The sequence below is a fragment of the Oncorhynchus kisutch genome, unplaced genomic scaffold (genome assembly GCF_002021735.2).
Source record: "Oncorhynchus kisutch isolate 150728-3 unplaced genomic scaffold, Okis_V2 scaffold1024, whole genome shotgun sequence".
Lineage (NCBI taxonomy): Eukaryota > Metazoa > Chordata > Actinopteri > Salmoniformes > Salmonidae > Oncorhynchus > Oncorhynchus kisutch.
Genome location: NW_022262969.1, coordinates 38,004 through 56,413, shown reverse-complemented (window position 1 = coordinate 56,413; position 18,410 = coordinate 38,004). Strand labels below are relative to the sequence as shown.

Below are 18,410 nucleotides of genomic sequence, written 5' to 3'. Positions count from 1 at the left end.
AAACTCCTAACTGAAACTCCTAACTGAAACCCCTATCATAAACCTAAACTCCTACCCTACCCTAAACCCCTACCCATACCCCTACCCTACCCTAAACCCCACCCTACCCTAAACCCCTAACCTAAACCTCTACCCTAAACCCCTACCGTACCCTAAACCCCTACCCTAACCCTACCCTAAACCCCTACCCTAAACCCCTACCCTAAACCCCTACCATAAACCCCTACCCTAAACCCCTACCCTACCCTAAACCTCAACCCTAAACCCCTGCCCTACCCCTACCCTAAATCGCTACCCTACCCTACCCTAAACCCCTACCCTAAACCCCCTACCCTAAATTGTAACCCCTACCCTAAACCCTAAAGCCCTACCATACCTAAACCTCTACCCTAAACCCCGACCCTACCCTAAACCCCTACCCTAAACCCTACCCTAACCCCTACACTACCCTAAACCCCTACCCTAAACCCCTACCCTAAACCCCCACCCTACCCTAAACCCCTACCCTATCCTAAACCCCTACCCTACCCTAAACCCCTACCCTACCCTAAACCCCTACCCTAAATTTTAACTCTTACTTTAACCGTTGTAAATGTCAAATCCAATGGGGTGATGTCCGACAGTTGGGATGTCCCAAGGAATCCAGTTTGGACATTTTCCATCAACCCCCTACCCTAAACCCCTACTTTACCCTAAACCCCTACTGTACCCTAAACCCCTACCCTACCCTAACCCCTACCCTACCCTACCCTAAACCCCTACCCTAAACCCCTACCCTACCCTAAACCCCTACCCTAAACCCCTACCATACCCTAAATCCCCACCCTACCCTAAAGCCCTACCCTACCTTAAACTCCTATCCTAAACCCCAACCCTAATACCTACCCTACCCTAAACCCCTACCATACCCTAAAACCATACCCTAAACCCCTACCCTAACCTAAACCCCCTACCCTACCATAAATTCCTATCCTAAACACCTACCCTAAACCCCTAGACTAAACTCCTAACTGAAACCCCTATCATAAACCCTACCCTACTCTAAACTCCTACCCTACCCTAAACCCCTACCCATACCCCTACCCTACCCTAAACCCCACCCTACCCTAAACCCCTAACCTAAACCTCTACCCTAAACCCCTACCGTACCCTAAACACCTACCCTAACCCTACCCTAAACCCCTACCCTAAACCCCTACCATAAACCCCTACCATAAACCCCTACCCTAAACCCCTACCCTACCCTAAACCTCAACCCTAAACCCCTGCCCTACCCCTACCCTAAAGCGCTACCCTACCCTACCCTACCCTACCCTACCCTAAACCCCTACCCTAAACCCCTACCCTAAATCGTAACCCCTACCCTAAACCCCAAAGCCCTACCATACCCTAAACCTCTACCCTAAACCCCGACCCTACCCTAAACCCCTACCCTAAAACCCTACCCTAACCCCTACACTACCCTAAACCCCTACCCTAAACCCCTACCCTACCCTACCCTAAACCCCTAAACCCCTACCCTAAACCCCTACCCTATCCTAAACCCCTACCCTACCCTAAACCCCTACCCTACCCCTAAACCCCTACCCTAAATTTTAACTCTTACTTTAACCGTTGTAAATGTCAAATCCAATGGGGTGATGTCCGACAGTTGGGATGTCCCAAGGAATCCAGTTTGGACATTTTCCATCAACCCCCTACCCTAAACCCCTACTGTACCCTAAACCCCTACTGTACCCTAAACCCCTACCCTACCCTAAACCCCTACCCTACCCTAAACCCCTACCCTACCCTAAACCCCTACCCTAACACCCCTACCCTACCCTAAACCCCTACCCTAAACCCCTACCCTAAACCCCTACCCTACCCTAAACCCCTACCCTAAACCCCTACCCTATCCTAAACCCCTACCCTACCCTAAACCCCTACCCTACCCTAAACCCCTACCCTCTCCTAAACCCCTACCCTACCCTAAACCCCTACCCTACCCTAAACCTCTACCCTATCCTAAACCCCTACCCTACCCTAAACAAATCCAATGGGGTGATGTCCGAGATTTGGGACGTCCCAATGTCCAGTTTGGACATTTCCCGTCAAAGTGTGAAGCCGTCGTTAGGGGGGGGGGGCTGCTATGGGGCGTCCTTTTACACGGTTTGTCAGAGGTGCAAAAATATATATACTGTACATTGTCTATGTTTATCTGGTCATCAGTTTGTGTGATTCCAACACTGGTAGAACATCTAATAACTGAAGTTGTCAAGGAGTGTGGGAGACATCGTGGGGTCTGACAGTTTGTCTGTCTGCTAGTGAACTAAAGAGGTGATGGAACAAGGGGAAGTTGTTATAGAAACCCAGAGAGAGGAGTTGGTCACATGACCAGGAAGTTGATGTTTCATTGGATAAGGGAGTATAAAGGAGTAGCCAATAAGGATGGAATAGATTACCATTGGTCTGTATCATTGGGCCTCCTTTGGAGAGAAAACCAGAACACAGTGATTACAGTCAACGTCTGGACGGATTAGTTGGATCGGCCCAAATGGAACCCTGTCCCCTATGTAGGGCACTACTTCTGACAAGGGCCCATAGGGTTAGAGCCAATAGGGCTCTGGTCGATAGTAGTGCCCTGCAAATGGAATAGAGTGCTACTTAGGACACAGATTAGTTGAGCTGCCACCCAGACACCTGCCAGCATCACTCATCACAGGGGACGGGCTCAGCACTTAAAAGGGGGACTCTCTGCAATATGGCGTCCTCAGAGGTTACTTACAGAGGAGACGCTTCCTGCTTACAGACGTGAAGGACAGCAGAATCATAATCTGCCAATGCTCCAGACAGCCACTAGGGGATCCTCTCGATGCAGGTATAGAGTCCCACAGTGGAGGTGTCATAATACCCATAAAACCTAGCGGTCAAACAGGGAAATGTTTCCAATTGTTTTTTCCACCGTTCATTTTCCAATAAGGGATTTTAGAAACACTTGAAATGAGGGCTGTGTTTTGTGTAGGTTTAACCTGCCGTGGTGTTTTGTGCAGGTTTAACCTACCGTGGTGTTTTGTGTAGGTTTAACCTGCCGTGGTGTTTTGTGTAGGTTTAACCTGCCGTGGTGTTTTGTGTAGGTTTAACCTGCCGTGGTGTTTTGTGTAGGTTTAACCTACCGTGGTGTTTTGTGTAGGTTTAACCTGCCGTGGCGTTTTGTGTAGGTTTAACCTGCCGTGGTGTTTTGTGTAGGTTTAACCTGCCGTGGCGTTTTGTGTAGGTTTAACCTGCCGTGGTGTTTTGTGTAGGTTTAACCTGCCGTGGTGTTTTGTGTAGGTTTAACCTGCCGTGGTGTTTTGTGTAGGTTTAACCTGCCGTGGTGTTTTGTGTAGGTTTAACCTGCCGTGGTGTTTTGTGTAGGTTTAACCTGCCGTGGTGTTTTGTGTAGGTTTAACCTGCCGTGGTGTTTTGTGTAGGTTTAACCTGCCGTGGTGTTTTGTGTAGGTTTAACCTGCCGTGGTGTTTTGTGTAGGTTTAACCTGCCGTGGTGTTTTGTGTAGGTTTAACCTGCCGTGGTGTTTTGTGTAGGTTTAACCTGACGTGGTGTTTTGTGTAGGTTTAACCTGCCGTGGTGTTTTGTGTAGGTTTAACCTGCCGTGGTGTTTTGTGTAGGTTTAACCTGCCATGGTGTTTTGTGTAGGTTTAACCTGCCGTGGTGTTTTGTGTAGATTTAACCTGCCGTGGTGTTTTGTGTAGGTTTAACCTGCCGTGGTGTTTTGTGTAGGTTTAACCTGCCGTGGTGTTTTGTGTAGGTTTACCCTGCAGTGGCGTTTTGATAACCCTGTAAATCTCTCTACGACAAGGTGACTTTTATCAATATATTCAGCTCTATTTACTCTCAGATTTGAACATGCTAATTAGCATCAATGTAGACATCATGCAAAACTACAAATCCCAGCATGCTCCTGCACGTCATCTCTATCTGATACCTTTACTACCAGGCATTGATCCTACAGGTCATCTCTGATACCTTTACTACCAGGTATTGATCCTGCAGGTCATCTCTGACACCTTTACTACCAGGTATTGATCCCACAGGTCATCTCTGATACCTTTACTACCAGGTGTTGATCCTACAGGTCATCTCTCATACCTTTACTACCAGGTATTGATCCTGCAGGTCATCTCTGATACCTTTACTACCAGGTATTGATCCTGTAGGTCATCTCTGATACCTTTACTACCAGGTATTGATCCTACATGTCATCTCTGATACCTTTACTACCAGGTATTGATCCTACAGGTCATCTCTGACACCTTTACTACCAGGTATTGATCCTGCAGATCTTTACGAGAGCCACATTAGATAGTTAATCCAGAGAATTGTAGTTCTTTACGGGAGCCACATTAGATAGTTAATCCAGAGAATTGTAGTTCTTTACGGGAGCCACATTAGATAGTTAATCCAGAGAATTGTAGTTCTTTACGGGAGCCACATTAGATAGTTAATCCAGAGAATTGTAGTTCTTTACGGGAGCCACATTAGATAGTTAATCCAGAGAATTGTAGTTCTTTACGGGAGCCACATTAGATAGTTAATCCAGAGAATTGTAGTTCTTTACGGGAGCCACATTAGATAGTTAATCCAGAGAATTGTAGTTCTTTACGGGAGCCACATTAGATAGTTAATCCAGAGAATTGTAGTTCTTTACGGGAGCCACATTAGATAGTTAATCCAGAGAATTGTAGTTCTTTACGGGAGCCACATGAGATAGTTAATCCAGAGAATTGTAGTTCTTTACGGGAGCCACATTAGATAGTTAATCCAGAGAATTGTAGTTCTTTACGGGAGCCACATTAGATAGTTAATCCAGAGAATTGTAGTTCTTTACGGGAGCCACATTAGATAGTTAATCCAGAGAATTGTAGTTCTTTACGGGAGCCACATTAGATAGTTAATCCAGAGAATTGTAGTTCTTTACGGGAGCCACATTAGATAGTTAATCCAGAGAATTGTAGTTCTTTACGGGAGCCACATTAGATAGTTAATCCAGAGAATTGTAGTTCTTTACGGGAGCCACATTAGATAGTTAATCCAGAGAATTGTAGTTCTTTACGGGAGCCACATTAGATAGTTAATCCAGAGAATTGTAGTTCTTTACGGGAGCCACATTAGATAGTTAATCCAGAGAATTGTAGTTCTTTACGGGAGCCACATTAGATAGTTAATCCAGAGAATTGTAGTTCTTTACGGGAGCCACATTAGATAGTTAATCCAGAGAATTGTAGTTCTTTACGGGAGCCACATTAGATAGTTAATCCAGAGAATTGTAGTTCTTTACGGGAGCCACATTAGATAGTTAATCCAGAGAATTGTAGTTCTTTACGGGAGCCACATTAGATAGTTAATCCAGAGAATTGTAGTTCTTTACGGGAGCCACATTAGATAGTTAATCCAGAGAATTGTAGTTCTTTACGGGAGCCACATTAGATAGTTAATCCAGAGAATTGTAGTTCTTTACGGGAGCCACATTAGATAGTTAATCCAGAGAATTGTAGTTCTTTACGGGAGCCACATTAGATAGTTAATCCAGAGAATTGTAGTTCTTTACGGGAGCCACATTAGATAGTTAATCCAGAGAATTGTAGTTCTTTACGGGAGCCACATTAGATAGTTAATCCAGAGAATTGTAGTTCTTTACGGGAGCCACATTAGATAGTTAATCCAGAGAATTGTAGTTCTTTACGGGAGCCACATTAGATAGTTAATCCAGAGAATTGTAGTTCTTTACGGGAGCCACATTAGATAGTTAATCCAGAGATTTGTAGTTCTTTAAGGGAGCCACATTAGATAGTTAATCCAGAGAATTGTAGTTCTTTACGGGAGCCACATTAGATAGTTAATCCAGAGATTTGTAGTTCTTTAAGGGAGCCACATTAGCAGCTAATTAGCATTTCATTTGAGGGGGTGAAATACAGGCGAATACATGAATAAAAGATTTACACAGTTATCAAAACATCACACCAGGGTGAACTGACACGAAACAACAGCCCTTATTTTAAGTGTTTAAAAAAAAAATCCCCTTTGGGGAAAAATGATTGGAACCATTTCCTTGTTTGACCGCGGGTGTTTTATGGGTATCATGACTCATACTGTGGTACTCTATATGCCTCAACGGAGGGAAGAAACTAGGAAGACACAACAGTGGCCATCTTGGGAATATTGTCGTTCTCGGTAGTCGCTAAGCAGGAAGTCACCCCGCTGTATCCTGTCATATTGCGGAGCGTCCCATTTTACCTCTCTAACAGTTATCGATGCTGATCGGTGATTTATAATAATGATCAATAATCATTTAGAACAACTATTCATCAGATTCATCAATATCAGTATTCATCACGATCATCTACTAATCACATGTATTTGATGAGGTGGATTCACTATTGGTTACATTTACAACAGTACACCCCATCTAATCTACACATCAGTTACGTCTGTAGTACAAAAGGCTATGTTTATATAGGCAGCCCAAGTTTCGAGCTAAAGAGCTGATCTGATTGGTGTAAAAAATAGAAAAAAACAAACAAGATCAGAATGTGACTGTCTGTGTAAACGCAGCCACAGAGAACCAGAAGGAAAGGACTCTAACCTTTGATGAAGTAGTCCCTGTTGGGTCCGATCAGCGTGTTGTAAGGGTACCCATAGTAGGTGAGGGTGTAGGGGTCACACTGGTACACGTAGTTCTGCTGGACTGGTTCCGGAGCTGCCACGGCCGCGGCCGCTGTAGCGCCCCCTTTAGATGCCTTCTGGTAACGCGTGTACTGCTCCTTGTCGACAGGCTTAGCCAGGGTGACCTCGATACAGGACCCCTCCACCTCCGTCCCGTTCAGGTGGTCCATGGCAACCACGGCATCGTCACGGGACGAGAAGTGGACAAAGGCGTAGTCGCGGATCTTCTTGACACGTTCCACGCAGCCCTGGTTCCACTGGCCAAACACCTAGAACACAGAGACATGTTAATACAGCCTGGGTTCTACTGGCCAAACACCTAGAACACAGAGACATGTTAATACAGCCCTGGTTCCACTGGCCAAACACCTAGAACACAGAGACATGTTAATACAGCCCTGGGTTCTACTGGCCAAACACCTAGAACACAGAGACATGTTAATACAGCCCTGGTTCCATTGGCCAAACACCTAGAACACAGAGACATGTTAATACAGCCCTGGGTTCCACTGGCCAAACACCTAGAACACAGAGACATGTTAATACAGCCCTGGTTCCACTGGCCAAACACCTAGAACACAGAGACATGTTAATACAGCCTGGGTTCTACTGGCCAAACACCTAGAACACAGAGACATGTTAATACAGCCTGGGTTCTACTGGCCAAACACCTAGAACACAGAGACATGTTAATACAGCCCTGGTTCCACTGGCCAAACACCTAGAACACAGAGACATGTTAATACACCCTGGGTTCCACTGGCCAAACACCTAGAACACAGAGACATGTTAATACAGCCTGGGTTCTACTGGCCAAACACCTAGAACACAGAGACATGTTAATACAGCCTGGGTTCCACTGGCCAAACACCTAGAACACAGAGACATGTTAATACAGCCTGGGTTCTACTGGCCAAACACCTAGAACACAGAGACATGTTAATACAGCCTGGGTTCTACTGGCCAAACACCTAGAACACAGAGACATGTTATTACAGCCTGGGTTCCACTGGCCAAACACCTAGAACACAGAGACATGTTAATACAGCCCTGGTTCCATTGGCCAAACACCTAGAACACAGAGACATGTTAATACAGCCCTGGTTCCACTGGCCAAACACCTAGAACACAGAGACATGTTAATACAGCCTGGGTTCTACTGGCCAAACACCTAGAACACAGAGACATGTTAATACAGCCTGGGTTCCACTGGCCAAACACCTAGAACACAGAGACATGTTAATACAGCCCTGGTTCCATTGGCCAAACACCTAGAACACAGAGACATGTTAATACACCCTGGGTTCCACTGGCCAAACACCTAGAACACAGAGACATGTTAATACAGCCCTGGTTCCACTGGCCAAACACCTAGAACACAGAGACATGTTAATACAGCCTGGGTTCTACTGGCCAAACACCTAGAACACAGAGACATGTTAATACAGCCCTGGTTCCACTGGCCAAACACCTAGAACACAGAGACATGTTAATACACCCTGGGTTCCACTGGCCAAACACCTAGAACACAGAGACATGTTAATACAGCCCTGGTTCCACTGGCCAAACACCTAGAACACAGAGACATGTTAATACAGCCTGGGTTCTACTGGCCAAACACCTAGAACACAGAGACATGTTAATACAGCCCTGGTTCCACTGGCCAAACACCTAGAACACAGAGACATGTTAATACAGCCTGGGTTCTACTGGCCAAACACCTAGAACACAGAGACATGTTAATACAGCCCTGGTTCCACTGGCCAAACACCTAGAACACAGAGACATGTTAATACAGCCTGGGTTCTACTGGCCAAACACCTAGAACACAGAGACATGTTAATACAGCCCTGGTTCCACTGGCCAAACACCTAGAACACAGAGACATGTTAATACAGCCCTGGTTCCACTGGCCAAATACCTAGAACACAGACACATGTTAATACAGCCCTGGTTCCACTGGCCAAACACCAAGCAACCAATCAACTAATCCGTCAATCAATCAATAAATCATTCAATCAACCAATCAATCAACCAATCAAACAGTCACTAAACCAATCAATCAGTAAATCAACCAATCAACCAATCAATCAGTAAATCAACCAATCAATCAGTAAATCAACCAATCAATCAGTAAATCAACCAATCAACCAATCAACCAATCAATCAGTAAATCAATCAACCAACCAATCAACCAATCAACCAATCAATCAGTAAATCAACCAATCAACCAATCAATCAGTAAATCAACCAATCAACCAATCAATCAGTAAATCAATCAATCAACCAATCAATCAGTAAATCAACCAATCAATCAACCAATCAATCAGTAAATCAACCAATCAATCAGTAAATCAACTAATCAATCCGACCTGTCTCAGTGTGTCCTCGCTGGTCTCCATCATCAGGTTCCTGACGTATAGAATCTTCACGGTCTCCATGACGTCCTCGTCCACGTCTATCTCCGGCTCCGCCCAGTCCACGGCGATCTGGTGCCCCCACAGCTGGATTCTGCCGGGCATCAGCTTCCTGCGCGCCATGGCCGCGGCACGGTGACTCTCATACTCCACGAAGGCAAAGCCCCGGTTCTTCATCTTGTCCGCCGCGCTGGCGTACACTATGACGTCCAGGACGCCCTCAGTCACCTTGGACACCTCCTCCAGGATCTCCTCTCTCTTCTTGGTTTTGGGGATGCCCCCGATGAAGAGGCGACAGTTGTCCACAGAGCAGCAGACCCCTAGGAGGCGTCCGGGACGCACCTCATAGTTGTTGAGCTCCCGCACGGCGCGTTTAGCCTGGTGTTTCTGTGTGTACATGACGAAGGCATAGCCGCGGTTCTTCCCATCAAAGTCCATCATCAGACGCATCTCGTAGATCTGACCCGCCGACTCGAACACCGGGACCAGCTCGTCTTCGTAGACGTCCCGGGGGATCTTACCCACGAAGATCTCACAGCCGCGTGGCGGGGAGGCGGATTCCCAGCCCGGCGGGGGGCCGTATTTCCTCTGACCGTTCTCCTGCACCATGCCGTACCCCGTACGCTCCATCAGAGACACTAGGGCTGCTTCGTTGTGGGCCCCGGACACACCCTCGGGCACTGTGATTGGTCCATGCGGGGAGTGATGGGAAGGGCCTGGGGGGTTGGAACCGGAAGGCGCTGGGTTATTACTCATGGCTGAAGAGGAGGAGGCGGGATCTTCGGCTGTCATTCTGACTAAACCATCCAATCAGATGTGGTGCCTGAGAGAGAGAGAGAAGGGGAAAAATATACATTCATTATTTTCTATTGTCTAAACGAGGGATCGCGTCACATTTGATGGACAGAGAACCAACTACACCAGTGAAGCTAGAATATCGTGGAATAGCTAACTAACAGATGTAGAGGAAAAGACCAGTAGACTGGATGTTTTATCTACCTGTCTAGAACCAGTCTAGAACCAGTCTAAGAACCAGTCTAGAACCAAACCAGTCTAAAACCAGTCTAGAACGAGTCTAGAACCAGTCTAGAACCAGACTAAAACCAGACTAAAACCAGACTAAAAACCAGTCTAGAACTAGTCTAGAACCAGTCTAGAACCAGACTAAAACCAGACTAGAACCAGTCTAGAACCAGTCTAAAACCAGACTATAAACCAGACTAGAACCAGTCTAGAACCAGACTAAAACCAGTCTAAGAACCAGTCTAGAACCAGACTAAAACCAGTCTAAGAACCAGTCTAGAATCAGTCTAAAACCAGACTAAAAACCAGACTAGAACCAGTCTAGAACCAGTCTAAAACCAGACTAAAACCAGACTAGAACCAGTCTAGAACCAGTCTAAAACCACACTAAAAACCAGACTAGAACCAGACTAAAAACCACACTAGAACCAGTCTATAACCAGTCTAAAACCAGACTAAAACCAGACTAGAACCAGTCTAGAACCAGACTAAAACCAGACTAAAAACCAGTCTAGAACTAGTCTAGAACCAGTCTAGAACCAGACTAAAACCAGACTAAAAACCAGACTAGAACCAGTCTAGAACCAGTCTAAAACCAGACTATAAACCAGACTAGAACCAGACTAGAACCAGTCTAGAACCAGACTAAAACCAGTCTAAGAACCAGTCTAGAATCAGTCTAAAACCAGACTAAAAACCAGACTAGAACCAGTCTAGAACCAGTCTAAAACCAGACTAAAACCAGACTAGAACCAGTCTAGAACCAGTCTAAAACCACACTAAAAACCAGACTAGAACCAGACTAAAAACCAGACTAGAACCAGTCTAGAACCAGTCTAAAACCAGACTAAAACCAGACTAGAACCAGTCTAGAACCAGTCTAAAACCAGACTAAAACCGGACTAGAACTAGGGTCACAAAAGAGAACATCACAGCCTTATGAAATCTAAAGGTTGTGATATTTTGGCTAATGAGTTACGTACAGTAGAGCACGACACAGGTCACATGACCAACATACACCGTCCTATGAGAACCCAGCATCCATAAAACCAGGAACGATAATCAACTTCCTCCTCTCCTCTCCTCTCCTCTCCTCTCCTCTCCTCTCCTCTCCTCTCCTCTCCTCTCCTCTCCTCTCCTCTCCTCTCCTCTCCTCTCCTCTCCTCTCCTCTCCTCTCCTCTCCTCTCCTCTCCTCTCCTCTCCTCTCCTCTCCTCTCCTCTCCTCTCCTCTATCTCGATCAATCCTTTATCTATCTGCTTTACAGTCCTGTGTTGCTGAGATGTTTGACCTTTGACCCCCAGGATACAGAATGAGGTCATTAAGCTCTGATCAAGGTTCATTGCCTGTGTCACGTGTGTGTGTGTGTGTGTGTGTGTGTGTGTGTGTGTGTGTGTGTGTGTGTGTGTGTGTGTGTGTGTGTGTGTGTGTGTGTGTGTGTGTGTGTGTGTGTGTGTGTGTGTGTGTGTGTGTGTGTGTGTGTGTGTCTGTCTGTTAGACAACCAGGAGCAGTTGCCAAAGGGTCACAGAGAACAAAATCACAAATCCTCTGTTACTGACCAGCAGGTCATGTGTGTGTGAACATAAACCTCTTACTCCTCCCCCTCAATGAACAGAAAACTAATTAAATCCTCAATACTCCTTGGTAACACAACAACACCCTCAGTGTAGTGGTGTCTGAGGGTGTCTCCTCTATCAGACGCCACTACACTCAGATTACTACATGTAGGGAGTCTCTATCAGACACCACTACACTCAGATTACTACATGATGGGAGTCTCCTCTATCAGACACCACTACACTCAGATTACTACATGTAGGGTGTCTCCTCTATCAGACACCACTACACTCAGATTACTACATGTAGGGAGTCTCTATCAGACACCACTACACTCAGATTACTACATGTAGGGTGTCTCCTCAACAACACCCTAGCCCTATGTAGTTCACTACTTTAGACCAGGGTCCATAGGGAATAGGGCACCTCTCTCTATGTAGTTCACTACTTTAGACCAGGGTCCATAGGGAATAGGGCACCTCTCTCTATGTAGTTCACTACTTTAGATCAGGGTCCATAGGGAATAGGGTTGAATTTAGTACAAACCCACTCTGGTCAGGTATCAACAAGGCCAAATAAACATGATTGGGTAGCTGGATGGGATGGAGGGAGGGAGGGAGTGATGTAGAGAGGGAGGGAGGTAGAGAGGGAGGGAGGTAGAGAGGTAGAGAAGGAGGGAGGTAGAGAGGGAGGGAGAGAGGTAGAGAGGTAGAGAGGGAGGGAGGTAGAGAGGTAGAGAGGGAGGGAGGTAGAGAGGTAGAGAGGGAGGGAGGGAGGGAGGTAGAGAGGTAGAGAGGGAGGGAGGTAGAGAGAGGGAGGTCGAGAGGGAGGGAGGGAGGTAGAGAGGGAGGTAGAGAGGTAGAGAGGGAGGGAGGTAGAGAGGGAGGGAGGTAGAGAGAGAGGGAGGTAGAGAGAGAGAGAGGTATAGAGGGAGGGAGGTGGAGAGAGAGGGAGGTAGAGAGGGAGGGAGGGAGGTAGGGAGGGCGGGAGTGAGTTAGAGAGAGAGGGAGGGAGGTAGAGAGGGAGGGAGTTAGGTAGAGAGGGAGGGAGTTAGAGAGGGAGGAAGGGAGGGAGGTAGAGAGGTAGAGAGGGAGGGAGGTAGAGAGGTAGAGAGGGAGAGAGGTAGAGAGGGAGGGAGGGCGGGAGGGAGGGAGGTAGAGAGGTAGAGAGGGAGGGAGGTAGAGAGAGGGAGGTAGAGAGGGAGGGAGGGAGGTAGAGAGGGAGGTAGAGAGGTAGAGAGGGAGGGAGGTAGAGAGGGAGGGAGGGAGGTAGAGAGGGAGGGAGGGAGGGAGGTAGAGTGGTAGAGAGGGAGGGAGGGCGGGAGTGAGTTAGAGAGAGAGGGAGGTAGAGAGGGAGAGAGGTATAGAGGGAGGGAGGTAGAGAGAGAGGGAGGTAGAGAGGGAGGGGGGGAGGTAGAGAGGGAGGGAGAGTGGCAGAGAGAGAGGGAGGGAGGGAGGTAGAGAGAGAGGGAGGTAGAGAGGGAGGGAGGTAGAGAGGTAGGGAGGGAGGTAGAGAGAGAGGGAGGGAGGTAGAGAGAGAGGGGAGGTAGAGAGGTAGGGAGGTAGAGAGGGAGGTAGAGAGGTAGAGAGGGAGGTAGAGAGGTAGAGAGGGGGTAGAGAGGTAGAGAGGGAGGTAGAGAGGGAGGTAGAGAGGTAGAGAGGGAGGTAGAGAGGTAGAGAGGGAGGTAGAGAGGTAGAGAGGGGGTAGAGAGGGAGGTAGAGAGAGAGGGAGGGAGGTAGAGAGAGAGGAGGTAGAGAGAGGGAGGTAGAGAGGTAGGGAGGTAGAGAAAGAGGGAGGTAGAGAGGTAGGGAGGTAGAGAGGTAGAGAGGGAGGGAGGGAGGTAGAGAGGTAGGGAGGTAGAGAGGGAGGTAGAGAGGGAGGTAGAGAGGTAGAGAGGGAGGTAGAGAGGTAGAGAGGGGGGTAGGGAGGGAGGGAGGAAGGTAGAGAGGGAGGTAGAGAGGTAGAGAGGGAGGTAGAGAGGGAGGTAGAGAGGTAGAGAGGGAGGTAGAGAGGGAGGGAGGGAGGTAGAGAGGTAGAGAGGGAGGGAGAGAGGTAGAGAGAGAGGGAGGGAGGTAGAGAGGGAGGTAGAGAGAGAGGGAGGGAGGTAGAGAGGGAGGTAGAGAGGTAGAGAGGGAGGGAGGTAGAGAGGGAGGTAGAGAGGGAGGGAGGGAGGGACCATTTACAAAGGTATAAACTGTTACACGGCCACGCAACTATGGTAACTCACTCTCATTTGGCCAAACCCAATAACACACACACACCTGTAAGCCCATCCAAGGACCCACACACCTCACCCTGAGAGAAGAGGACAGCAGGGTCAACTCACCCTGAGAGAGAGTGAGCTACACAGGGTTCTCCTATCGGGACAGCTGAATACAGGGTTCTCCTATGGGGACAGCTGAATACAGGGTTCTCCTATGGGGACAGCTGAATAAAGGGTTCTCCTATGGGGACAGCTGAATAACCTAACAGGGTTCTCCTATGGGGACAGCTGAATAAAGGGTTTTCCTATGGGGACAGCTGAATAACCTAACAGGGTTCTCCTATGGGGACAGCTGAATAAAGGGTTCTCCTATGGGACAGCTGAATAACCTAACAGGGTTTTCCTATGGGGACAGCTGAATAACCTAGCAGGGTTCTTCTATGGGGACAGCTGAATAACCTAACAGGGTTTTCCTATGGGGACAGCTGAATAACCTAGCAGGGTTCTTCTATGGGGACAGCTGAATAACCTAACAGGGTTTTCCTATGGGGACAGCTGAATAAAGGGTTCTCCTATGGGGACAGCTGAATAACCTAGCAGGGTTCTTCTATGGGGACAGCTGAATAACCTAGCAGGGTTTTCCTATGGGGACAGCTGAATAACCTAACAGGGTTTTCCTATGGGGACAGCTGAATAACCTAACAGGGTTCTCCTATGGGGACAGCTGAATAACCTAGCAGGGTTCTTCTATGGGGACAGCTGAATAACCTAACAGGGTTTTCCTATGGGGACAGCTGAATAACCTAACAGGGTTCTCCTATGGGGACAGCTGAATAACCTAGCAGGGTTCTTCTATGGGGACAGCTGAATAAAGGGTTCTCCTATGGGGACAGCTGAATAACCTAGCAGGGTTCTTCTATGGGGACAGCTGAATAAAGGGTTCTCCTATGGGGACAGCTCACTGGTTCCCTGAACCTGAAGCACTGCTTGTTCAGGATCTGGAGGAGTGACAAGCAGATGATAGAACTGACTCACTGGATTCATTTGGGACAGAACTGACTCACTGGATTCATTTGGGAGGGAACTGACTCACTGGATTCATTTGGGAGAGAACTGACTCACTGGATTCATTTGGGAGGGAACTGACTCACTGGATTCATTTGGGAGAGAACTGACTCACTGGATTCATTTGGGAGAGAACTGACTCACTGGATTCATTTGGGAGAGAACTGACTCACTGGATTCATTTGGGAGAGAACTGACTCACTGGATTCATTTGAGAGAGAACTGACTCACTGGATTCATTTGGGAGAGAACTGACTCACTGGATTCATTTGGGAGAGAACTGACTCACTGGATTCATTTGGGATAGAACTGACTCACTGGATTCATTTGGGAGAGAACTGACTCACTGGATTCATTTGGGATAGAACTGACTCACTGGATTCATTTGGGATAGAACTGACTCACTGGATTCATTTGGGAGAGAACTGACTCACTGGATTTATTTGGGAGAGAACTGACTCACTGGATTCATTTGGGAGGGAACTGACTCACTGGATTCATTTGGGATAGAACTGACTCACTGGATTCATTTGGGAGAGAACTGACTCACTGGATTCATTTGGGATAGAACTGACTCACTGGATTCATTTGGGAGGGAACTGACTCACTGGATTCATTTGGGATAGAACTGACTCACTGGATTCATTTGAGAGAGAACTGACTCACTGGATTCATTTGGGAGAGAACTGACTCACTGGATTCATTTGGGAGAGAACTGACTCACTGGATTCATTTGGGAGAGAACTGACTCACTGGATTCATTTGGGAGAGAACTGACTTACTGGATTCATTTGGGAGAGAACTGACTCACTGGATTCATTTCGGAGAGAACTGACTCACTGGATTCATTTCGGAGAGAACTGACTCACTGGATTCATTTGGGAGAGAACTGACTCACTGGATTCATTCATTCATACAGTCCATAATAACCTGTTCCATCAGGTGTAACTACAGTCCATAATAACCTGTTTCCATTATGTAACTACAGTCCATAATAACCTGTTTCCATCAGGTGTAACTACAGTCCATAATAACCTGTTTCCATCAGGTGTAACTACAGTCCATAATAACCTGTTTCCATCAGGTGTAACTACAGTCCATAATAACCTGTTTCCATCAGGTGTAACTACAGTCCATAATAACCTGTTTCCATCAGGTGTAACTACTGTCCATAATAACCTGTTTCCATCAGGTGTAACTACTGTCCATGATAACCTGTTTCCATCAGGTGTAACTATAGTCCATAATAACCTGTTTCCATTATGTAACTACTGTCCATAATAACCTGTTTACATCAGGTGTAACTACAGTCCATAATAACCTGTTTCCATCAGGTGTAACTACAGTCCATAATAACCTGTTTCCATCAGGTGTAACTACAGTCCATATAACCTGTTTCCATCAGGTGTAACTACAGTCCATAATAACCTGTTTCCATCTGGTGTAACTACAGTCCATAATAACCTGTTTCCATCAGGTGTAACTACAGTCCATAATAACCTGTTTCCATTATGTAACTACAGTCCATAATAACCTGTTTCCATCAGGTGTAACTACAGTCCATAATAACCTGTTTCCATCAGGTGTAACTACAGTCCATAATAACCTGTTTCCATTATGTAACTACAGTCCATAATAACCTGTTTCCATCAGGTGTAACTACAGTCCATAATAACCTGTTTCCATCAGGTGTAACTACAGTCCATAATAACCTGTTTCCATTATGTAACTACAGTCCATAATAACCTGTTTACATCAGGTGTAACTACTGTCCATAATAACCTGTTTCCATCAGGTGTAACTACAGTCCATAATAACCTGTTTCCATTATGTAACTACAGTCCATAATAACCTGTTTCCATCAGGTGTAACTACAGTCCATAATAACCTGTTTCCATTATGTAACTACAGTCCATAATAACCTGTTTCCATTATGTAACTACAGTCCATAATAACCTGTTTCCATCAGGTGTAACTACAGTCCATAATAACCTGTTTCCATTATGTAACTACGGTCCATAATAACCTGTTTCCATTATGTAACTACAGTCCATAATAACCTGTTTCCATTATGTAACTACAGTCCATAATAACCTGTATCCATCAGGTGTAACTACTGTCCATAATAACCTGTTTCCATCGGGTGTAACTACAGTCCATAATAACCTGTTTCCATTATGTAACTACAGTCCATAATAACCTGTTTCCATCAGGTGTAACTACAGTCCATAATAACCTGTTTCCATTATGTAACTACAGTCCATAATAACCTGTTTCCATCAGGTGTAACTACTGTCCATAATAACCTGTTTCCATCAGGTGTAACTATAGTCCATAATAACCTGTTTCCATTATGTAACTACTGTCCATAATAACCTGTTTCCATCAGGTGTAACTACAGTCCATAATAACCTGTTTCCATCAGGTGTAACTACAGTCCATAATAACCTGTTTCCATCAGGTGTAACTACAGTCCATAATAACCTGTTTCCATCAGGTGTAACTACAGTCCATAATAACCTGTTTCCATTATGTAACTACAGTCCATAATAACCTGTTTCCATTATGTAACTACAGTCCATAATAACCTGTTTCCATCAGGTGTAACTATAGTCCATAATAACCTGTTTCCATTATGTAACTACAGTCCATAATAACCTGTTTCCATCAGGTGTAACTACAGTCCATAATAACCTGTTTCCATCAGGTGTAACTACAGTCCATAATAACCTGTTTCCATTAGGTGTAACTACTGTCCAAAATAACCTGTTTCCATCAGGTGTAACTACAGTCCATAATAACCTGTTTCCATCAGGTGTAACTATAGTCCATAATAACCTGTTTCCATTATGTAACTACAGTCCATAATAACCTGTTTCCATCAGGTTTAACTACTGTCCATAATAACCTGTTTCCATTATGTAACTACAGTCCATAATAACCTGTTTCCATCAGGTGTAACTACAGTCCATAATAACCTGTTTCCATCTGGTGTAACTACAGTCCATAATAACCTGTTTCCATCAGGTGTAACTACAGTCCATAATAACCTGTTTCCATTATGTAACTACAGTCCATAATAACCTGTTTCCATCAGGTGTAACTACAGTCCATAATAACCTGTTTCCATCAGGTGTAACTACAGTCCATAATAACCTGTTTCCATTATGTAACTACAGTCCATAATAACCTGTTTCCATCAGGTGTAACTACAGTCCATAATAACCTGTTTCCATCAGGTGTAACTACAGTCCATAATAACCTGTTTCCATTATGTAACTACAGTCCATAATAACCTGTTTACATCAGGTGTAACTACTGTCCATAATAACCTGTTTCCATCAGGTGTAACTACAGTCCATAATAACCTGTTTCCATTATGTAACTACAGTCCATAATAACCTGTTTCCATCAGGTGTAACTACAGTCCATAATAACCTGT

General features: G+C 45.8%; 1 protein-coding gene across 1 annotated transcript in view; it reads right to left on the bottom strand.

Moving 5' to 3' along the window:
- Nucleotides 1–18,410, bottom strand: part of LOC116364202 (RNA-binding protein 47-like) — a 34,251-nt gene that overhangs the window by 7,094 nt on the left and 8,747 nt on the right. The window contains 3 exon segments of the mRNA XM_031817443.1: nucleotides 2,445–2,468; nucleotides 6,624–6,972; nucleotides 9,076–9,943. Coding sequence (XP_031673303.1) covers nucleotides 2,445–2,468; nucleotides 6,624–6,972; nucleotides 9,076–9,912 — 1,210 coding nt within the window. The 5' untranslated portion in view covers nucleotides 9,913–9,943.